This window comes from Mucor mucedo (assembly GCF_025094135.1).
Source record: "Mucor mucedo strain NRRL 3635 chromosome Unknown EV154scaffold_21, whole genome shotgun sequence".
In the NCBI taxonomy this organism is placed as follows: domain Eukaryota; kingdom Fungi; phylum Mucoromycota; class Mucoromycetes; order Mucorales; family Mucoraceae; genus Mucor; species Mucor mucedo.
In genome coordinates, this window is record NW_026252305.1 from 166,711 (window position 1) to 189,922 (window position 23,212).

At 35.9% G+C, this 23,212-nt stretch overlaps 6 protein-coding genes across 6 annotated transcripts; 3 read left to right on the forward strand and 3 right to left on the reverse strand.

The window, feature by feature from the left end:
* Positions 1–345: 345 nt before the first annotated feature.
* On the reverse strand, positions 346–2,987 carry EV154DRAFT_549554 (uncharacterized protein; the record flags this gene model as incomplete). Its single annotated transcript, XM_051604872.1, has 10 exons — positions 346–928; positions 985–1,271; positions 1,340–1,438; positions 1,507–1,578; positions 1,638–1,896; positions 1,962–2,109; positions 2,166–2,231; positions 2,302–2,659; positions 2,721–2,751; positions 2,940–2,987. The coding sequence occupies 10 exons, from the start codon at positions 2,985–2,987 to the stop codon at positions 620–622; spliced, it is 1,677 nt and encodes a 558-aa protein (XP_051460285.1). The 3' UTR covers positions 346–619.
* Positions 2,988–7,063: 4,076 nt separating this feature from the next.
* Positions 7,064–8,116, forward strand: EV154DRAFT_549556 (UNC-like C-terminal-domain-containing protein; the record flags this gene model as incomplete). The annotated part of the gene is made up of 2 exons (XM_051604873.1): positions 7,064–7,164; positions 7,210–8,116. The coding sequence occupies 2 exons, from the start codon at positions 7,064–7,066 to the stop codon at positions 8,114–8,116; spliced, it is 1,008 nt and encodes a 335-aa protein (XP_051460286.1).
* A 558-nt stretch (positions 8,117–8,674) lies between these two features.
* EV154DRAFT_581453 (uncharacterized protein) lies at positions 8,675–13,845 on the reverse strand (the record flags this gene model as incomplete). Its single annotated transcript, XM_051606643.1, has 15 exons — positions 13,643–13,845; positions 13,487–13,557; positions 13,070–13,434; positions 12,936–13,002; positions 11,939–12,862; positions 11,633–11,854; positions 10,484–11,567; positions 10,170–10,387; positions 10,024–10,110; positions 9,902–9,970; positions 9,751–9,834; positions 9,578–9,689; positions 9,199–9,497; positions 9,014–9,140; positions 8,675–8,955 (listed from the first exon to the last, which is right to left on the reverse strand). Exons 1-15 carry the CDS (start codon positions 13,821–13,823, stop codon positions 8,675–8,677), a joined length of 4,191 nt encoding a protein of 1,396 aa, XP_051460287.1. The 5' UTR covers positions 13,824–13,845.
* Positions 13,846–14,153: 308 nt separating this feature from the next.
* On the forward strand, positions 14,154–15,752 carry EV154DRAFT_416250 (Rft protein-domain-containing protein; the record flags this gene model as incomplete). The annotated part of the gene is made up of 3 exons (XM_051595722.1): positions 14,154–14,605; positions 14,804–14,991; positions 15,271–15,752. 3 exons carry the CDS (start codon positions 14,154–14,156, stop codon positions 15,750–15,752), a joined length of 1,122 nt encoding a protein of 373 aa, XP_051460288.1.
* Positions 15,753–16,150: 398 nt separating this feature from the next.
* EV154DRAFT_125048 (uncharacterized protein) lies at positions 16,151–17,452 on the forward strand. Its single transcript, XM_051593974.1, has 2 exons — positions 16,151–16,548; positions 16,618–17,452. Exons 1-2 carry the CDS (start codon positions 16,314–16,316, stop codon positions 17,151–17,153), a joined length of 771 nt encoding a protein of 256 aa, XP_051460289.1. The 5' UTR covers positions 16,151–16,313; the 3' UTR covers positions 17,154–17,452.
* Positions 17,393–19,235, reverse strand: EV154DRAFT_500322 (uncharacterized protein). Its single transcript, XM_051600575.1, has 4 exons — positions 18,843–19,235; positions 17,767–18,779; positions 17,612–17,710; positions 17,393–17,544 (listed from the first exon to the last, which is right to left on the reverse strand). The coding sequence occupies exons 1-4, from the start codon at positions 19,009–19,011 to the stop codon at positions 17,482–17,484; spliced, it is 1,344 nt and encodes a 447-aa protein (XP_051460290.1). The 5' UTR covers positions 19,012–19,235; the 3' UTR covers positions 17,393–17,481.
* Positions 19,236–23,212: the final 3,977 nt, after the last annotated feature.

Genomic DNA, 23,212 nt, shown 5'->3' on the forward strand with positions numbered 1-23,212 from the left:
ATGGAAAGCCATCAGATTTTTTATTGAGGCATTTTTTTGGCCAAGGCGGAATATTCTGCTTGGCTATACTCACTCCTTTACGTAACATATAGTAAAAGCAAAGGGAAATGCTTTGCTGCAATTTCTTTTTTCTTCAAAAACGATTCATCGTCAGAATTGATTTTAAAAAGGAGTATTATATGTATGATGTTGTCAAACGCTATGTAAATAGAAAGGGGAGTCCTACTATCACGCTTAATTTATAACATTATGCATATTATTGAAGTATAGTCGTAACTACCTATTTATACCATACACAATAGTGTCATCATAACATCTTTTGGTTTGGTTCAAAATGTTTTTTCATTTTTTTTTTTTTTTTTTTTTTTTTTTTTTTTTTTTTGTGTAGTCAACAATAAACTGATGCTACGGGACGCATGTATAACAGCAAGAGGTATAGTAACACACAACATGTAACTTTCTTGTATCATTATTGACATTTTAATTTTGTGATTAGGGTGTTTTGTAAAGAGCGAGAATTAAGCTTTAAGCTTTATGGGAATTGTTACCCTCAAAAGAAGATAAACTTTCTGCAACTTATAAAAGTCAAAAGTTTCTATTATAAATTATGGTTTGTTTATCAGTTATTTCTGGTGCCATCGGGTTTGATTCTAGTTGGTAAATCATCATGAACATCAGGTTTTATCAAGTTTGTCTCTGCTAAAGCCGGTGAATAGGTATGGTGATGTTGGCTTGGCTTTTCGGATACTGTAGGCGAAGCTGCTGTAGTGCTCATATTTGTAGTACCTACAGAAAACCCTGTTCCGAAATGTGGGTCCTCTCTATACTCATTATCTATCTCGTCCCAGTTAACGTGAAGCTCCTTCATTTTTTCTTCCTTATCCTTATTTCTTTTACGATAGACTGCTGCTAAAGCAACAATAGCAACCTAAATATAAAGACATTAATTTTACAAAAATTTAAAAAAATGTGCTCATGTCGTACCACAGCCACAATGCCGACCACTATTCCAGCAATAGCACCGCCAGAAAGCCCCTTCGATTGGGTATCAGACTGACTATCAGATTGACTGCCAGATTGACCGTCAGTAGACGTCTTATTTGTTGTAGAATCACCATTTACGGATTTGGGATACGTACTCAAAGATGTCAGAGAAGGCAGATCTGTGACGTTGAGTACCATCATGTCATTTGCAGTAACAAGTGCGTTGGCAGTTTCTGATTTTTTCTGACCAAACATAATAAACAAGCTTGTGCCATTAACAAGAACGGCTAAATATAGCAATATGTACCAAATTGTAAATAAAATAAATATTATAATGTGTATACTGAATTTTTACCTGAATGGTGGGCTCTAGGACCGATGGAATCAGGTGGTCTGTCATAAACTGACCATCTGAAGGTGATTAAATTTAAAGTATATAAGTAATCGGCAGAAACTAAGAAGTAAGAACTGGATATTAGATAACATACATCAAATATATTTTTGATTATCTGCTAAACATACGAACTCCCTCCACTGTTTCGTCTTTAGACTGGAGAAGACCTCCATACATGAGAATATCATCCCCGGTATTTACTACATGAGAAAATTGTTAATGATCTCCTAACAACTGTATGCTCATATTGAAAACATACACATTGTTGCAGTATGGCCAAGTCTGGCAGTTGGTGTATTCAGTCCATCGGTATTTTGTGTTTTCCATAAGGAACTTTCGGTATCAAAAAGCAAAAAGTAATTGAGAGGACGTGTCATACCTACTAGGAGCTCATTTTTGATAAAGCCACCCAAAAAAATAATTGCTTTGGTGCCCGGATGATATGTTGCTGTCTGATCACTAATTTGGATCGGGAAATTGTTTATAACTAAAGGTTCGGTTGATCGGGCAGCCCATACCTAGACAGAATTTTATATAAGCACCAGTACATGCAATTTATGTATCTTTTAATGATATTACGTACTCTCGTATCGAGGTTCAGCTCGGTTAAGTAGTTATATCCATAAATACTTTCAACTAGTTTTTTAGTGGGATCCAACTCTGAGGTAACTTCATAAGTCAGATTAGCAAGTGGTTTATTACTTGTATAAGTAAAATTCTGAACAGCATTCCTTGAAATAGAGTTAGGACAATAATACTTAAAATAAAGTACTCAATATAGGCTTACAATTGTCTTCCTCCGTAATATGCGATTCTATTGACATTAGGCAAATATACTGCGGCTGCGGAGAATCTATAAATGTTGTGACAAAAGCAAGATTAACTTCTAACAGAAGATCCTATTCCTATTATTTTCTTTTTACATTTGTCTGTAACCTCCATTTTTAACATCGTCATAACCAGGGCCTGGTAATACACTCCAAATATTTTTTTGAGGGTTGTAAGTAATGTTTTGAGCTACAAGAGGATTATTTTCATTGTATCCGCCGTCAAAAAATAATGAGCCATCGGGTAACTGAACAAACTGACTGGCATATCTGTATTCGTCTTGGGGAACACCTGGGCTTGGATTGACAGTGACCAATGTCCATTTATTTATCAGATCAGTTACTGGTCCCGGAGATAGGCTGTTCAAATCTAATGCATAAATGCTGTTGTCATAATGTTTGTTCTCAAGCTTTCCACCGTAACAATAAATTTTATTTAACGTATAGGCGCAATCTTTTTTAAAACATTAATATGAATGTTTACTAATTTGATAGAAATATGTCCATAACGTTACTTGATCCGATACGAGGTGTTATTACATCTGCCTTTATTGATAAAGCAAATGAAAATATAAAGCTTATAAGCAATATATTTTTCATATTTTAGCAAAGTAAAAGAAAAGACGAAAAAAAAAAGAACCAAACGTTCGCAATTTGCTTTTTGGAAATTATAATAAATTATGAAGTTGCACAAGGCTTAGAAAAACGAAACAGGATTCATTTGGTTGATTTACCGTAGCATGTAGTGATGAGATACAATCCTGTTTTAAATTATCACTCATTCATGGAGATAATTATTGGCTTATGAATTTAACATGTAAATACCTTCATTTTTGATGGCAAATAAACCTTACGAAGCTGATTATGATTAACATTAAGAGGTACCAAATTTTCTTTTGTACCATAGTCTTTTTTATGTCAACGCCAAATTAGATGTGATAATTAAAGTTTGTGATCAACTAGTTTACACAGCATCTCAATGAAGCTAAACTAGAGCAGATTAGGAAATTTGAAATAAAAAGCAAGCCCACTCCTTTTATTTTTATTTCTGGGCTTCCACTCATTATGTTTCTAAAAAGTTATATCAGCAACTCCCAAACGGAAAGCAGCTAGTCCAACAATCCGCTGTTTTTTATTTGTACACAAAGGCTAAAAAAGCTACTCAGCAGTAACATCATAATATAAATCCTGTAGATTGAAACACATGTCTATTATTTGTACACCCATCTTTTAGGAAACATTATTATTTTGTTTACTGTTGGTTGGAATGATATCTAGCTTACTCCATTAATGTAATAAATAGAAGATGTTTTACAACGGTGGTAGGAAACACTTTTTCACAGTCTGAGAAAATAGTGCCAGAGCGCTATTCCAGTCTGAGATCCAATCGAATATGTCGTGTAACACATGCTCATTTAATCAAGTACAACAATCCATAAGGTTAAATTGTGAATACAGGCCATATTATTTTAGGTTTTAAAACATTTAGCAAACTTACTTCTGTAAGATATACGTTAATTTATTATCCTATAGTTTAATTACAATTAGAAATATGCTACTATCAATTTTCTGCAAAACCTTAATTTAAACAACCTAAGGTCACTGGAACTAGTAATTTGTATAAAAGGGCTTATGGCAAATAAAGTTTTTCACTTCACTCTTATTTCACTCTCTTTTAAATGTATTAAAAATAATAAATTTATTATACCACTATGATAGTTTTTCTTCGTTTTTCACTGTGGAATGTTCAGTTGACTCATCAGCACCATCAGGCTTGACAAGATTTATTTCTGGTGCCAATGCAGGCGCATACATAGACCTTCTAATAACCTTATGATCACCAGTTGACGAAGGAATTTGCGGTGATGAGACCAGCGTTGTGCTTGGGCTCATAGAATTATTATAGTACGTACTTAGTACTGGTGGTTCCTCTCTAAACCCAGTATCAATATTATCCCAGTCAACTTCCAATTCTTCCATTTTCTCATTGGCCGTTTCTCTTTTTCTTTTCCTGATGCACAAAAATGCAGCCACTAGAGCAATCAAAAGCTGTTAATGCAGATTAGTAGTGATCCAACAAGAAACAAAAAGAATTTCCAAAAAACAATACTTACGAAAGCTAAAACCCCTACCACAATCCCTACAATAGCACCAGTGGAGATACCTGTATTTTCTTTTTTTGAATCTACCAAGGGAGATGTTGGTTCAGCCAAGGGTTTTGTTAGTTCAGCCAAGGGATATGTTGGTGAATAAGCTATTGCGGAAGCATTTCGTGCATCTAATACCAAGACACTATCTGTGGCTGCTACTCCAGCTTTAGGCTTACCAAACATTATGAAAACACTTGTCTCATTTACAAGAACGGCTAGCAAAAAATGTTAGTGAGAAATTCAACCCTACATTATAGAACACAAACCAGCATGATAATATCTTGGGCCTGAAATTGATGATGGTACATCAATGTTATGAGATGTCCATGTAAAAGTTTGCACGTTTAATGTATATACATAATTTGGAAGAGCTGCAAAAAAGTGTCAGTCTATTTGATGTGCTGTGGTATAAGGCAGCTTTTTACCTAGTTGAGGGGGACCTTCATCAAGTTCAGATGTCCCTCCATAAACAAGTATATCTTCTTGTGTGTTTACTATAATAAAAGTTGTAAATGGCATGCACAAAAATTATTTAAAAAAACCTTTACAAAGTGTTGCAGTATGAAGTTGTCTAGGAGCAGGCATAGCAGAACCATCAGCGGGAGCGTTTAAACTTTTGTTTTCCCAATTAGAGTTTATTGTGTCAAATATAACAGTGTATTTAAGAGGCACAACAAATTCATTAACGTGGGGAACATGGTAGACTCCTCCAAGATAATAAACTTTTTTCGTTATGGGGCTGTATGTTGCTGTTTGGTAGATAGGCATAAAAGGATTGATTTTATCAATTTTAAGCGGTTCGGTGGGTACAGTATGCCAAGTCTATAATCCACGTTAATATAAATGCCTTAAATCTTAACTTTGTGGCTTTTACTATACATTATCGGTAAGGTTCAATAGAGTCATATAAAAAAAACCGATATAAGATTCATGGAGTGTTATGCTTGCGTCTAAGCTAGCGTTGTATGACATATCCACATCAGTTATGACGTTACCCGTAAGTGTGGTATAGTTTCTTCCATTAGAGTGCCTATTATAAAAATGATAAATAAATCCCAATCCCGTATACCAAAACAAGTTTCTCAGTCGTAAAATAGCACTCACAGTTCTTTTCCGCCGTAAAACCCAACACAATTAATATTAGGCATATAAACAGTCGATGCGGAATAGCTGTTGTTAATAAAAGATTAATTGCAGGTATAAAAAAAAAAAAATTGACAAGCCGGTTACATTTGTCTAAAGCCCCCATTTTGGGGATCATTGAAATCGGGAAGTGTATGCCAAGCATTTTCAACAGTGTTATAAATAACAGTTTTGTTGGCAATTGGTTTAGTTTTCTCATTAGATCCACCTTCGAAAAGCATTGAAACACCATCAGGTAACAGCACAAAGTTACTATCGTATCGATATTCAGTCACTAGTTCAGAATTATTCTGTTGGATTACATTCCATTTGTTGTTTAATTCGGAAACGATATCTGATGGTTGATTTTTTATATCTAAAGAAAATATAGAATTGTCGTACTGAGAATCGCCTGGACTTCCTCCATAACAAAATATTTTATTCAATGAAAAAGCGCAAACTGTTTTACGATTAAAAAAGTGGATCCATGATTAAAAAATATTTCTGATAATCACTTTTATGTTATCACCTGCGGCATTACGACCCGTTATTTCGCCAGACTGAACGGCACATATAAGTAATGAAATTAAGTATAGTATTAAAAGTAATGTTTTCATGATGATAAAATGTGGAATAAAAGGGCAAATTTCTTTTGAAATAAAATGCGGGATAGCTCTCTATTTATCTCTTTGTTTACACAACGAGCCTATAGAGCTTTCCTATAGCTGGGTGGTGGTACATGGCTATCCTTTGTGCGACAAACAATGCTGTTTGAAACATAAACGATGTTTCTTGGGATCTGATTCTTGGTATTACGGAAATTGTATCTATACGCGTACAAAAACGAAAAATTCTTATCGGCTTAAAAACACGAATTGGATAGAAAATTATCTATAACCAATTACTTGTTATAAGGATTATAATTAAGGCTTCTTTTAAATGGTGCCACACGATGTTAAGCCGAAAATGACTGCTCGCCAATCAAAATACATACCCTCCGTGATGCTATCTGCTGCTTCATTCTTAATTAGGTCTGATAAAGTTATCAATTCATGCATGCCCGCAGTACCAGAGTAACTGCAATAATCATTTTCTCTCTCATTTCTACCGGATAAATCATATCCTTTTCGATAATCATAGTTATTTAATTCAATTTATAATTTTCTAATATCACTAACACTTAATTCAACGTCGTGGGTACGTTTCACGATCCAGACATGTAAAGAACTACAATCAGTCAGATAAAAAATGAATTAACAACAAACAATCTCATTGAGCCACGGTTTTCATTTGGAGAAGCCACCATCAGTATAAATCTAACGTTGTTACTATCAATTTTCGAGCGCTTTTTCTTGAGATGCCCCATAATTGGGTATTTGTTTTCATCTTCATTGTGATATTTTAAAAAATAAACAATGGCAACTTATTGTTAAGATCTATTTTTAATAAGAACTCAAAAAATCTTCATTATAAATAGAACAAAGAACACTACGAGGGACTGAAATGGCATGGCATGTAATACCATTATAAATAGAACTGAATAACAAAGCCTAAATTTTTCCAATTTTTTTGCTTATATCTTTTTGATGGATAGAAACATTATTCCCAAATACCGGGTTTTTGAAAAACTAGCAAAGCTTACGATAATCGACATAAGTCACGATTCCGGGTCGGTTAGAGCTTTAAGGTTGCTTTTCAGACTATTTTTATTCCCTTTATTTTTGATTTATAGGGCATTAGAAATTATAGCTACGAAAGTTTTGATGACTCCACTTTTGTATATCTTGTTTTCAGTAACAGATATTATCAATAAATCCATGCCTATTAGAAAACGAAGAAATGGCCTAATGCGCTTAAACACAAGATTCATCATGTTCATCGTGATATTGTATTTGATACTGAATATGAGCCAGAATTATTTACCGCGAATAATAAAGTCTATCGTACCAGTCTCAGCTACAGATTTTCAAAACTCACAAAAGAGTAATACAAAACCTCGAAATTCCAATCCGTATATGTTTGATCAAGATAGAGAAGAAGAGTTAAATGAGATTATACAACACGCGATAGCAATATACCATCAAGATGTGATTAACAAGGCTGATTTTGCTCTAAAATTAAATGGAGGTCAAATCATATATTCTCTAACCAGCCAAAGTTTTCAGCATATACCTAGATGGCTTCACTTTCTTCACTGGTACACATACACACAGGTCACATTGAACTCACCAGAAATGGCAATATCACCTCATATATATGTTGGCGAATGTTGGTCAATGTTTGGAAGTACGGGCACTTTGGGTATACAGCTTGGAAAGCCGATATTAATCCAAAGCCTCACTGTGGATTATCCATCATGTGAAGTCATGCATAACAAAATGGACATTGCGCCAAGACATATTGAATTATTCGGAATTCCGAATGCAGCAGTACCCAAAAATGATCATGTTTCGTTAGGATTTGTTGAATACAAAATTGATTGTGGGTCTCCTATCCAAACATTCGATATAGTTCAGAACCCAGCAACAATCGATCTTTATAGCGCTGTCATGATTAAGATTCACTCAAATTGGGGGAACAAAAACAACACCGATATTTATCGTATACGTATTCATGGCCTGCCTATGGAAGAACAATAAAAGCAAATCCGTTGGTTGAATTAAAATAAAAAGCATTAAGTTTGGATCGTTTAATATAAAAGTTTAGAGTAATACGAGAGTCTGATTTTAATTAATTTATAAGAAGCATAGCAATGTCTAAATATTCGTAAATTTCATGGTGAACAATAACACCAATGTATATTTTCATTAAATGTTTTTATCGTTAATTAGAGGAAAAAAACAACCATCTGTAAGGCCTTGTCAATTGTCACCCAGCACAAAAACCAACACGGTAATAAAGTACTGCGGTCAGTCGTTATAGCCGAAGTAGTCTCATGTTAAAATTTTATCTGGAATAATGGTCATATAATATTCTCCAGTAGATGTTCAAAGTGTATCTGATACATAAATTTTAAAGGCCATCTATCAAATCCTAGACAGATGTGCCTGCAAACATTTTGAGGGCCATGATAGTCTCATTGACTTAATTGCGCCTTTTTATATATATATATAAAACTTGTGGAATTGAGTGGTAATTATATTTTTTTTATTAGTGGCGTCAATTATATTATTTTTAAATCCTAATTCTTGTAATTTTTAAACACGAAACACTGGTTGTGGCATGTTGTTTCTTCTTGCACCCAAACGATTGCTTCTAGGCGCAGAAGGCGTGCTGGGTCCATCCTCCAGTTGGATGCTCTTTAATAAATCTTCAGCTAAAAGTACCACAGATTCACTCTTTTGTATTCTCTTTTCTCTACTAGTATTCGATCTCTCGTGCCTAGATCGTTTTGCACTGGTATCTAATTCTCCTGCACGTAACTTGTCCAGTAAGTTGTCCATGATGTTTTTATCTTCATCTGTGCCAGATTGATTTGCTAGTAACAAAGAAATTCAGTACGTGTGATTATTTACTCGTATATATTCATTTTTTACCATCACTTGTATCAACACCACGAAGTCGTTGTGCTTTCATCTTTTCCTTTCTTTCCTCGTCAGCACGTCTAGCCTTTTCCTTATTTTCAAGCTTCTTTCGCGCTGTAACATTATCACTCATCGCACGCTAGCAAAACATATCAATAACCCATTAAAAAAATTAGATACCAGCTGATTTCTCTTACCTCCCAACTCGATGTGAATGTTTTAAAGATACCAAAGAACTCATCTGGCTTCATTTGATCAGGATTCTCACCATAATATCCAACAACATCTCTATAGGCTACATCCATGGAGGTATATCTGACTTCCAACTCTTCGAACTTTTCAATAGCATCATTTCTGAAATTCCTCATAACTTGAGCATAATTATCTCCATCAGGGGTTTCAGTATCTTCGTCATAATGGTTGTCCAACTCTTGGATAAGTTTTTGTAAACCAACACGAATTTCGTTATAATCCTTGACCATATCTTGCAAAGTCACTAAGACAAAAATCATACAAATTAACCAACATATGCTTGATCCATCTTATTGATTTACTTACCTCTACAAGCATTGCCACTTTCTTGAAGATCATCCAAGAATCCGTGCAAACGTGGGAACTTGGATTCAATAGAATCAACCAAGAAATGGAGTAAGGTTGTGTTTCCCTCTGTGCCCTTAGTATCTACTAACTGAAAATTGGACACTGTTTAGTCATTAGACAAACGACAGTTTTGTTTTGTGAAAACTTACTTTGTTGATACTGGAAATACGAATACCAAATGCTCCGCCTTGGAACGTTGTTCCGTTCATAAAGTTACCCAATACAAGGATGAACTGTTTACGTGTAAGAATCGCATTTTTGTTTTTTTTTTTTATAAAAAAAAAAACTGTTACTACATACCTTAAGAAGTTCTTGGAAAGACGCAGAATCTTTAATAGCAATAGAAGCTTCCAACACAGAACTCATATTCTAAACATATGTTAATTTAATTTTCGAAGATACATATATAACCTTCCACTTACTCTTGAAAGTTGCTGATGCTTCTCTTCAAATGTAGCACGGAACAACATATTATCTACTCTTTCCTTGTATCGATCGATTTTCATCATCTACAAATAGTTAAAATTTTAACGCTCTCTCGAGTTCAAACGTTGTCACTTTCTCCTACCTCGACACAGAACGCATCTGGCTTAGATAATTGCTCCAGATCCTCGTCAGACGCCGACTTAACAAAAACGGATAACTTTCCTTGTTCTTCAGGAGTCGGCACATTGACTTGTAAATTGCTCAACAAATTCTCTGTAATAATACTATCATCCACAGCCAAAAATGCCTTGGAAACTTGATCCAACGCCAAATGCTTCAACTTGGAGAGTAATGCAATATCTATTCCCAAAGCAAGAAGTATAAGTTTACAAAAAAAAAAAAAAAAAAAAAATCCTTTCCATTGTCTCCATTTCTCCCCCAAAAAATTGCACTTACTTATATTGTATGCCTTTTTAGGATCTAAAATACAAATTTCTTGCTTCTTTTCCTTCATCATACGCTTCTTTCGTTCAATCACTTTTTGTGCAAATAATGACTCGATCGAATCAAAAATACCCATCGTGTCCAATTCATCTTCTAGTGCCAATTCATCAATATCATTGGTCCCCCAAATTGTTTTACCTACAAAGTTGGCTTGGATCTTGGTCCATTGAAGTGCACGTGTCTTGACGTTAGGTTGATGACGAATCATCTTACGTGGTGGCCCTAAGGGAGCAGCTGGCGCTCCAGGTGGGGGTGGAGCACCGGGGGGAGGAGGTGGTGGAGGTGGGCCTCCCTTTACGCCTGCTGGAGGAGGAGGTGGTGGCGGTGGCGGAGGAGGAGGAGCGCCTCCAGCTGTAACTGAAATAGATCCTGGTGGCGGTGGTGGTGGTGGTGGCGGAGGAGGAGGAGGAGGAGGGGCTACTGTACCAGTAACAGATGAAGCCGGTGGTGGTGGTGGCGGAGTTGGGATGGCAAATGTATTGTTTCCTGTTGGTGGTGGTGGTGGTGGAGGAGGAGGAGGTATATTTGATGTAGCCTCTGTAGGTAGAGGTGGAAGGTCTGTATTCTCTCTGATAGTCTCTGGTATATTTGAAACTGTATTCCTTGCAGGATTTGGTGCTATCACCGAGCTTGTACGAGGAGGAGGAGGAATATGTTCAGTTTGACTGGGAGCTGCTAAACCACCAGCTGAGGGGAAGTTGGTTTGATCAGGCTTACTGTTATGCTGCCTTAATTTCTGTTCCAATTCTGCAGCCAGCGCACTAATTGGTTTGTCAGAGTGATCTGCTGTAGGATTAGTTCCTTGATCACTCAACAGTTGAGTCAATTGGTCTTTGAACTCGATGTTCATCTTAACACCATCGGTGGGTTCATTGGCATCCGTCAACCAGTTCTTTCTTCCGACAGGTATACGACGTGTGGAACCCATTAAAGGTGCTGTACCTGGGATTATAAAACCAGTGGGTCCGCCACCCAAGTGTCCTTGTAAAGATGACTTGAATGTGTCTGATAACCCTTCTGCTCTTGGCATGACACCCTATTTTTTTATATGTTTTAATGTTTGATTGTTTAAAAATATTTAAAAAGAAAATAGTGTCTTACATCATCTTCATTATCCCCAGGCTTTCCTTCCAAGATGGCTTGAGCCTTTAAACGATCGTACGCTCTTGTCACTTCTTCTCTACCCAAAACAAAATGTCCATTTTGATCGTCTACGGCCACGCCGTCTTTTTTATTGGCATTGGCAGCCGTGTTTAAAATATCCTTTAATTGCTGATCTAACGCTGTGACATTCATTTCATATTCTTGTTGAGTGTCTTTCAACTTTCTTTGTAAGGTAGCAATAGTGTGTCGTGACATGCGTAATAAGTCCTCCAGTGAATTGGTCTTGTCTCTTAAAGTGCCTACTAATCCATCTCCCTTGAGACTCACTTCTGTTTCTAATTCCAGTTTTTCTTTAATCGTCTTTTCCAAAAGCTGTCTTGATTCCTTGGCTTCTTGTGCTGATTTATCCAGTTGATCTTGTTCGGCGAATTTCTCAATCAGCATACCTACTGAATATCCCATCGACATGTCTTCGTTTTTGATGCCCTTTCTATCCATCACGACTTGTGTGATTAATTTATCCAAGATTTGAAAGTATCTGACTTGTATATCTCCCTGTGCCTGTATCATCAACATGTGCTGTAGCGAACTCAAGAAGAAGTTGTAACTACGTGTACCTTCTACTCTTTCCAGGATTCGTTCAAAGCAAGCACGAGGATCATTCATATTCGTCAAGATAGTTTCATTGTAAATCTCCATAATTTCATCCACATCATTTTCGCTCATTTGTTTATAGATATTGATATGTCGTTTTAATTGCTCGTTATTGAAATCAAACATTTTATCCATGATCTTGTCTAGGTTGCTAGCGTTCATTTGATTTCTGAGATGCACACGTACCTCTACGTCTTCGATGACAGTGACTAATGAGTTGATCAGCATCATGTTGGACAAACAAAAGTCCCCAAGATGACTATCTGGAGCCCCACTGCCAATCATGCGTTTGACATCCTCACTTGCCCCTACTAAACTTCCCATCCTTCCTCTACCGTCCAATGTCGCATCTAATAATTTGAGCCATGCATCAAATCTTCCAAATTCGCCAAGATGTTCGCTTAATTTGTCCAGTCCCTTGAGTACAATCTCTTGCCCCTTTGGTAAATCAACGTGACACACAAATGCTAAGATTTCACAAACGAGTTTTCTTGTCTGGATCGGTGGTGAGACAAGCGATAGAACGATATGATATATACATTGTGGATGAGAGATAACTTCACGAGCACCCCACTAGATAAGAGTTGATGTTAATGAAAAAAAAAAAGGGTAAAGCGTTTTTTCTGGTTATATATATGATATATACTCTGTTATTGATCAATGATTTGAAGCATTTCAAAATTTCAACCTCCATCTGCAGGTCCGCTTCAGTCCTAACTCCCCCCCAAAAAAAAAAGAAAATAAATACGGGTGATTTTTATATTTTTTTCTTATGCTTACTTTTGATCTCTTATATTCAAAGTGCCAATAACGTTTGTGATAATTTGTAATCCACTTGATTCAATAAACTGTCTAACCCAACTCAAGGGCATCGTTCTTAAACTGACAGCTAGATGAGCAATTAAACGAGGCGTGACGCCCTTCATATCAGCTTCCAAAAACTTTTCGATATAAAAATCAGGAGAATTTTTATCGTTGGTGGGTACAAGTGCTATAGAATTATCAATGGTGGCGGTAGTACTGGAGGTGAGGGTTGCAACGGGTGCAGCCACCTGTTTATCTTGAGATACCATCAACCATTTCTTTTCTGTTGAGAATCCTAACATGACGGATCGGGCTGCTGGATCATGGATACCTCTCCTTGTCTAATGTATATGTTATAATAGGCTTCTATATACTTGATCTTTTTTCATTTACCAGCATTTTTTCAAAAAGATCTTGGACTTCTGCTTCTGCCAATCCATTATATTCAATTGGGCGCGTATCGACTTAATAAGAAGAAAAAAAAAATGTTAGGAGAAATATGAAGGGATAATTAAAAGAGGGATATTTTTTTTTTTATTTTACATTTACTACTACTACGATGAGTGTCATCATTAGAAATAGATGAGGATCTGGAAGTGTAACCCCATGTATTGGAAGGAGGTAAAGAGTTCTTTTCACCTTGTATGGGGCCTTGTCTCGGTAAACTAGGTGTCAGACTAGTGCCTACTTCTTTTCTTTTACTCTTTTTTGTTATACTGAATATGTCCATAAAAGAAAATAAGAAAGTAGAAAAAGGAAAGAGGTAATAATTGCAACTGTTTTAATTACAAAAAAAAAAAAATCCTAAAATGCTGTGTAACAGCTGTTATTTTTTTACACACAAGGTTTATGGGCCAGGGAAAGAGAGCACAGGAAGCTCTCTCTCTCTCTCTCCCCTCTCTTACAATGTATATCTGAGTTTTAATGACAGCGTCAGGTTGGGCAACAATGTTGTGTCGTCTATTATTGGCGGCAGTTTAATCATCGTTCTACATCAATTGGGCACCCTTTTGATTTATTTTTTTAATTACACTCTCTTTTCTAACCCTTATATGAAATCATGGACACCAAAGATAATAAACAGAAAGAGAGTTTACTTTCGACAACAGCCAAAGGGGCTTCGTACCTGATTATGCTTCAATTTGTATCCCGTATGCTTACATTTTCATTAAACCAAATCGTGTTACGCTATGTTTCAAAGGACAATTTCGGTATTGCCTCTGTCAATTTAGAATTGCTATCCTCAACCATTTTATTTATCTCGCGTGAAGGGTTTCGTTCTATCCTGATACGTGACAACTCTAACCGACAGAAGATTTTGAATTTGGCTTACATTCCAACGTGTCTCGGCCTACTGACAACATGTTTGACATGTTCTTACTACTTGTCCACCATCACAGCACAAGACTTGGTGGAAATGCCTTATTACCGTGTTGCAGTACTTTGTTACGGGTTTGCCTCGTTTGTTGAACTACTGGTTGAGCCTTTATTTATCTTGGCCTTGAACAACCTGTACTTTCAATTGCGAGTGATGGTAGAAGGGATTGCGGTCATCTTGCGGTGCTTGGTGACGTTTGGTTTAACGCTTTATTTCGCAGGTAATGATAAGCTTGGCATTTTAGCATTTGCTATTGCGCAGGTGGTGTATGGAATGGTGATGATGATTGGATACGGTGGATTTTTCATCTACAAGGAGAAATCGATAGGAAGACTGATACCACATGAAATTGTGGAACAAGAGCGACGATACATGTTCGATCCAGCTTTGCTTTATTTGGGCATCACCATGACGAAACAATCCTTATTGAAACATGTTTTAACAGAGGGTGACAAAATGCTGATATCGATCTTGAGCTCAAAAGAGGATAGAGGCGTTTATGCTTTTGTGGTAAATTATGGTAATAATCATGACGTAGTTGAGAATAAGGAAACAAAAACAAACAAACATATTTCTATAGGGTCTTTAATTGTCCGAATTTTATTTCAACCACTCGAAGAAACTGGGAGAACTTTTTTCTCCAAGTTGTTATCGTCTTCTGATGAAAAAAGTAAGGTCTCGATTCGTCAAACAGCGGCTAATGTATTGATGATTCTCCTACAATTTCACATCCTATTGGGACTGGTATTTATCTGCTTTGCCACTAATTACTCGTCCACTTTGATCGACTTGTTGGCAGGCCACAAATGGTCGCAAGGAGAAGGCAATGCACCAGGTGTGCTTGCGTTGTACTGTGTTTATGTGCCTTTTATGGGAATTAATGGGATCACAGAGGGGTTTGTGCAAGCCGTGGCAACCAAATCAGATTTGTCAAGATTAAGTTATTTTATGGTCTTATTCTCTGTTTGTTTTATGGCGTCAGGATTTATTTTCATGTATGTTTTCGAGATGGGAGCAATGGGATTGATATTGGCAAATATGGTTAATCTAGGTATTCGTATCGGATACAGCTGGCATTATATTCGCACCTATTTCCAACCCAGTGTAACCGTTTCTGTTAAGCAATGGTTCCCACATGCTGCAACTGTTACTAGCTTTATAATGGCTTGGTCTATCACATTTTGGTCAGAAAAGAATATTGGATGGTACACACTAAATCAAAAGGCTACACATATTGCTGTTGGAGGTGTTTGCTTTCTCTTTGTTAGTATTGTCATGTAAGTAATATAAGTAAATAATTTGCCAATAAGATTATTAACATGTATAATTAGCTTTTTTAAAGAAAGAAATTTAATTGGCAATGTGAAACGTTTAAAAGATCATAAGTTTGAATAAAAAAAAAGAAAATGTACTGTACACCAAATTAATTTAAAAATGGGTATTAACTGAGTACCAATAAGTTAGTGCTATAGAAAACAAGGATCTCTTTTCTGTGTAATCTGAGGGAGAGCTTTGTATTAATCCTAAAAAAACACCATGTAAGGGAGTCATTAAACAGCTTTTAGGGGGGGAATATGATTATCTTTTTTTTGTTTCTTTAAATACATATATAAAAAGGGAGTCTTTTATAAGAGACAACTACTTTTTTTTTTTTTTTTTTTTTTTTTTTTTCATTTTGACGCTTGTTGTACAAGATAAATATTACATCTCCACGCCCCCCCCCTTTTGTTTTATATATAAATATTTATAATTTTTTTCATTTTTTCATTTTTGTTTAAATACTCCCTTCTCTCATTTTTACTTGCCTACACCCTTTCAACCCCCATTTCATTCCTTCAAAACATGTTATCTCGCTCCATCTTTTCCTTTTCCGCCATCGCCTGTATTGTGCTTTCAGTTGTCAATGCAGCTCCTATTCAAACTAGCTACAGCCAACTTCATGTGCCTGAAGCAGGTTTCTTATTGACAGAAAGTTTATCAGAATATTATGAAAACATTGTAGATCAAGTTATGCTTGATGTATCCGAAAATGTCTTGTCTTATATTCCTAAATCCATCAGTCAAGGCGATGTTGAAGGTAAACATACACACTTATAATAGCTCTTTTCTTTTTTTTTACTAACCTTTTCTTCTTTGGGAAAAATAGTTCGCCAATTAGCACAAAAATCATTAAACCGTAATCTTAATTTTATGCGTGCAAGCCTACTCGCATCTGTAAATCCTCTTGTCTCTACAGACATTCCTCAAATCGCTGGCTTAACAACCATCCAAAACGAAGCAACCAAGCTTTCAGAAGAAATTAACCAACACACAGAAGAGATGGAAAGTCTTTTATTAGAATCCATCTTGACCTTAAACAAGAAAATCAGTCATCAACTTGGCTTGATCGTAAATGCAGAACAATCCTCTGCTATTTTGATCCGTCAAGCTAATACTGCCCAACGTACAAGACAAGAAAATAAACCTACCGTCATTACTGTCGAATGGAAGCTTCGTCAACCTTTTCAAATTAATGTACTTCGTGAAGAACAAGAGACTACAAACAATGATATCTTACTATTGGAATCTGAATGGTTATTTGATCAGTTGTCTCTTGTAGAAGAAAACCTCTTGACTGAATTCGATGATCGTACTCAAGAAGCTATTCAACTTGTCATGGAAAGTTTAGCTCTTGATATCTAAACAACAACAACAACAAAACAATACCCCAACACACACACACACAAACATCAATCTTGTAATATTTTCTTTCTTCTATATAGTACCTTTCTTCTTCTTTCCCCTCCACCCCAATTTTATTCATAGCTCACACAAGTTATAGTCATCTCATTTTGAGAGATTTGCAAAGCGTTACACAATAAATAATTTAATGAACGCTGTATTTACTCAATAAAAAGGAAATTGTCCACTCAACTTTATGGCCCGATTTATACATTCTGCGCTACACGTGAAACTCCCTTTTTATTCGTTTACACACACACACACACACACACGCACACACACGCGCAAATCAGAACCATAGACTGACGCTAAAACTTGTCTCTAAGGATCTCACATAGTGCCACCATTTTGGCTATTTTAAGAAGGGGATCAGCAAAATAGTAATACTATGGAAACAAACAAAGAAGAATAATATTTACCGGAATGTATAATATTTCACCCTCTTCTAATACACATTCAAGATAATCTACTTCTTTGAAACGTGGATAGATGGCATGATTAGGGTTCTCGACATCAACCTATTTATAAATAATTTAGAATAAAGGGTTTCAAAATGTGTTTAGTCATTGCTTACCTGGCTCGTATTGCTCATTAGGCCATCCCTCGGGTAAACAAATGAGGTGTTTACAGGAGAGATCAACCGAATGTATTTACTACCTACTACTTGTGCCAATAGATTGTGATAGGGGTCTTGATGTAAAGGAGAAATAGTTCCTTTGGGTCCAAACCAAGCATTTTTTAAGATTTGGTTATTTGTTCTACAACGATAGAGCTCCGTCAACCTCGGTTCAATATAACAATAGTCTGGAACGATAATATCCTTTTCAAGTCGTGGTATTTGATAAAATACATCATGTTGAGCTAAATATGCAATGTCATCCTTCATAATATGATGTTGGATGAAATCAGAAAATCGCATCATCTTTTGGCCCCAATCTGCATCCGTGTACTGATTTCCAATCTCAACAGGTACAATACGATCAGCTGCTACAGAAAGCAAATAATCCATAGAACCCCAAGGGTGTTCATTAAAAGCAGGCCAGTGTTCAATCACACCCTTTGGCATAATAAATGGTGTTGGGATATCTCTGTTGCAGTGCTGCAAAAACCACTCAAAACTAGGTGGTTCGGGCAATCTCTGAATAGGGTATGTTAGTGTCACCTTTGTCGACGATCGTGCAACTTTCTCGTATGCGGGTTCTTTAGTAGTACCACTGCGCTGATTCGTAAGCCAGGTCTGAAGTTCATCCAGAATAAGGTTAGAAATCCACCTTCGGTCTGGTCCAGGTGATCCACTTATTACACAGCATGTATCCAAGTCACCAACAATATCTTGTACTTGTGCTTCCGTCACTCTCTCGTCCAATGAACCCAGCTGGATCAAAACAGTGACTAAACCCGAGTCCATCAGCATGCGTCGCCAATGAACAGGCACATTGCTGAAATGGTATTGCATGATGTTCTCATTACAGTAATCTGTCAACCCTTTTGCCCTCATTAGTAACTCGTGACTTGGAAGCTTGTCATTATTATATAATATCGTTTCGAACAACCTATAGACAGACTCGCCGCATTCCTTCAGGTCAGCTGAAAGAGGGGACAGATTAGTTTTTTTTTTTTTTTGTTTCTATGCTCATATTTAATATTAACCTATTGTTTCTTCTTGTAGTAATTCAACTAGTGTGTCGTACAAGTCTTGAAAAATCATTCCTGTCAAAAATATATATGTATAAAATAAAATAAACGGGGTCTTGGCGTAAAATAAAAAAAAAAAAAATGTTTCTGGGTGCATGTGCAGAAATAGGAATATATTAAACATTTGTTTTGTTCAAACTCCATTCTCGGGTTTCACGCTTCGTTTCTCATGCGTGACCCTCACGTGCGCTTTTGTTTGTTACATTGGAGGGAACAAAGAGATTATCAAATAAGGTTACTTTTTTTTATTCGTTCCCTTCTCTGTCAATCTTTACAAAGAGTCACACACATCACCAAGAAACCAGAAACAGAGCTTGGTTACCCCATAACAATCAAAGTCCTATTTTTTGTATTGTTTTCTACTCGGGCTAACCAAATTTAGCTCTTTCTCTCTTTGAAAAAAAAAGCTAAAAAAGAGCTTATATTTAAAAGAACAATGAAAACTCACAACGTTTCTAACTTAACAACTTGAAGCGACTTCAAATTTATGCTGATGAGTCGTATATCTAAGAGTTTTTTGCAGGAGAGTGTGGGCTGATATACAAACCTACAAAAGATATGCATAACAATTATTTCACTGGGGCAAGCAGCATTCCTTGTACATCTGCTGACCCCCATGCTGTTTATCGGGAACATCGATTTAGAAGTGACACCCTTTATTTCCAGGCATCTACGTAAAAAACTTTCTTACAGACTCTTGTGATATATCCACAATAGGTTTACAGGATCAACATCGTTTCTTTCTTACTTCGAACTCATATAAACATATTGAAATAATCCTGCACTGAACTAAAAAACCTAATTACTCCAAAAAATAGTTCAGGACTGTCACGCAATATATCAGTAAGATCGTGCGCAGTTTGATCGAGCAATGTTTACGAAAAACTAAACAATAAACGCAATTGCTATTAAACTTAACAAACCTGTTCACCTATTTTAAAAGTCTTTTTTCAAATAGGAAAAAAAAAAGCCCCACATGTTCTCCATTGCTTAATACACCTTTTGCCAAAATGATGTCGCAAGAAAAATAAAATTAAAACAGTGTCGTATGTTTTTAGAAAAGAGCATCGCACAATTTAGGAAAATAGTGTCGTGCTTTTCAAAAAAACATATGTCGCATACATAATTGTTTATTAAATAGGATGGCCTGCAAGGCAGCCATCAAAATGTCTATTGGAATAGCGTGCAACCCCTTCAAAAGATGACTGGGCAACTTGGTTGCTAGCATCTGCAATTATTTGAGGAATAGTATCTTTTTAAGTACAAACTCTCTTTTCACGCTACTCTTAACAACAGACCAAAATTGTTCTATCAGGTTGAGTTCTGGAGAGTAAGGTGGCAAGTAGATGCACTTGTAGCCGCGCTCTTCAATCATCTCACCAATTATTTTACCTGTATGTATGGGCGCATTATCCATGATCAGATAATGTCCCTTCATTTCAAAAAATTTGTCCATCTCGGCAAGAACGTCCTTAATAAAATTGACATAGTGATTGGTTACCGTGCCCTTTGTTTGCTGCTTTCTGTCACCGGCTAGCTTTCTTTTTTTTTTCTGAAAATGGTATGGGCTTTCTCAAGCTGATCGTGATGAGGCCTTTAATAGAGCACGATATTTTAGTACAAATTAGAATAGCGATACTTACAAACAGAAAGTGCTGGGTAGTTGGACTAAGCCGTAAGGTCTCGGGTCAGTTTTAAGAGCAGACAAGAAATTCTAGTTAGAAGTAAAAATATACTGCCAGAAGTACAACAACATTATAAGAGGTACCGGAAAGAGACATGTTATAACTTGAGTGTTGTTATATTTTTAATAATTGGGATTATGGCAGTATATAGAAGTAAACAGAACTCTCACAAATATACATACTACTGTTACACCACCTTTTTCTTCTTCTGTTGGTCCTTTTGACTTCAGATCCCTATATTTTTCCGACTGCTTTTCTGTCCTTTTCTTATAAAAGGACCTCAAAAATAATCAATAAAATCTTTAGTTTGTTCTTTACTATAATCTGATTTAGTCCTATTCATATAAGCATGGTTTCATTATAAATATATATAACTACTATGATTGTACGAAAGCCCTTCTTATAAACCAGCACTGAATAGTCTTACCAGTTGTATTTTACTATACTCCTTCGAAGACACTTATATCTGATTCGTCGTAACATTTCCTTTTTATATCTTTAAATTTATCTTAGTTGACAACTTATGGTCTGGTGCTCACTTTTTAAGAACTTTTATCTTACTCTTTATCTTTATTTCACGTTACCGCTTTTCACTTAAACAAGCCAGTAACAGTACCACTGCTACAAGTAATTAGCAAATGCTTCACTAAACCATTAATAAACTAAAAATCAACTGCGGCCTTCATATTTTTTGGCGTGTGGCAATTAATAATCTCATCAAGGTTTACGTTGCTTGAAGCTCTTCTTTTGTTCCCTCCTTTACCAAAACATTAAAGGCGGCAGAAGTGACCAACCTTCTTCAGTTTATCAAGGCTCATTATAAATCCCGGTAAATCCTTCAGCGACATCGGCAACTTAAACTCCTTCAGCAGTTCCACTATAACAACAGCACCTTCGGCCCGATTAAAGCACCCATGTACATACATGCTAGAACCTATATTGCGATAGAACGTTAAATTATACAAGAAAAGTAGAATTTGCATCAAGTTTCATTTTACCAATTACTTGCATCAACAAAATTCACTTTAAATTATGTTCCTCATAGCGCATTCATGCCAAACAATGACAGTCGTAGCAAGTCTTCATGCGTTTTAACGGTGTCTTTCTTCTTTTTATAATCTGGTTTGACTTCAGCAAAACTGACGTAGTGACTGAGTTCCTTTTAAAGCGACACAGCCAGCATCAGGGCGTTTGTCACAGTTCTGCAATACAGTACGATTCAACCTAGTTATTGCATGAAGAGTCAGTATCTTTATTGCTAATCAATTATGTTATATTGTAAAAAAAAAAAAAATTACCAGATAAACATCTTGTCATAGCCAGAATCATATAGCAGAGGACTGATAATAGGATCTGTATAGTTCACTATCAACTATTGCTCCTCAATGTCATGTTCTTTAATTTCTTCATTCGGAAGCTTATTTAAATTAGAAATTAAAAATTATTGCTTGTTAGTAGTTAGTAGATTGTATTTCCTAAACTTATGTGTATTACGTACAAGTTAATCATGACATATATGATCCTTCTATCCTGTTTGTTGGCTTTTTTGTAAAGGTCAAATAAGAAAATATTTAACTCGTCCCTATCCCTTATGTCATCCTAATCAAAGAAAATTTGATTAGAGAGAATAAGTCTACACCTAACTACGTCTTTTTTTTTTTTTTTGAGAATGTCTACACCTACGTGTAGTACAATTTTTTCAGCCAACCTACTGGATACAATCGACGTATTCTTTTTTAACGAGGGGGAACTCACTTTCAACATACGTCTTTTTTGACAATGCCTATACCTACGTAATTTTGTAAATTTTTCTACGTATTTTTTTTATTCACGTGATCTATTCTTTTTTTTTTACATTACCAACCACAGTGGGTCAGAATATAGAGTAGTAAACCGTCTTTAGATATCCGCTGATGGTTCGAAAATATGTAAGATACAGGCTTACAATGCCTACAACGGGTAACGGGAAAATCTTCATTATGTAAAGAGGTCTATCCTTAGCCGTGATAATAAAAAATGGGAGTCTATACTTTTTTTTAAAAAAAGGTAATATTTTAGTGTTTTTAAAGAAAACAAAAGTTGTTATTAGCTAACCTTTCCCCAATATTTAATCCTTCTCTTTGAAAAGATGGTGTTATACAGTATAAGAATAAAAAAGAAAAAAATGAAGAGAAGAAGGGAAGAAAAAAATGTTTGAATGGTTTTTATTTGTAGACTGATAAACAAGAGCTGGCTTATGTCAGGATGACTTAATTGTTTATTTATAATCAAAAGACCGTGGGCGCAAGCCTTATTTATAAACTGATAAACAAGAGCTGGCTTACATCCGGATGATTTAATTGTATATTTAATCACCCATATGTTTGAGCCTTCGCATACTAGAAAACAGGCGTATTCACAGTCCTAAAAATAGGCACATAAAAAAGTACGTAGAAAATAAAGGGCCGTATAAAAAAAAGTACGTAGGTCACTATGTGTCCTCTGCAGAGGTCTATTCATACTGGTGAAAAAGAATGGCGTCTCAGTCTATCCCAGCCATAAGTTTTCTTTGGGAAAAGCATCCTTATAGAAAATATATAGCAGGTTTTTGTATGGTATAAACTTCTCCGGTGTGTGAAGATTCCATATTGAAATCGGGTA

Coding starts and splice junctions, on each gene's coding strand:
- EV154DRAFT_125048 (XM_051593974.1), top strand. CDS start 16,314: ATGTTATCTCGCTCCATCTTTTCCTTTTCCGCCATCGCCTGTATTGTG. Junction 16,549..16,617: donor CAGTCAAGGCGATGTTGAAG/GTAAACATACAC, acceptor TGGGAAAAATAG/TTCGCCAATTAGCACAAAAA.
- EV154DRAFT_500322 (XM_051600575.1), bottom strand. CDS start 19,011: ATGTTTAATATATTCCTATTTCTGCACATGCACCCAGAAACATTTTTT. Junction 17,711..17,766: donor TAATGAGCAATACGAGCCAG/GTAAGCAATGAC, acceptor ATTTATAAATAG/GTTGATGTCGAGAACCCTAA. Junction 17,545..17,611: donor GTGAAATATTATACATTCCG/GTAAATATTATT, acceptor TTCTTAAAATAG/CCAAAATGGTGGCACTATGT.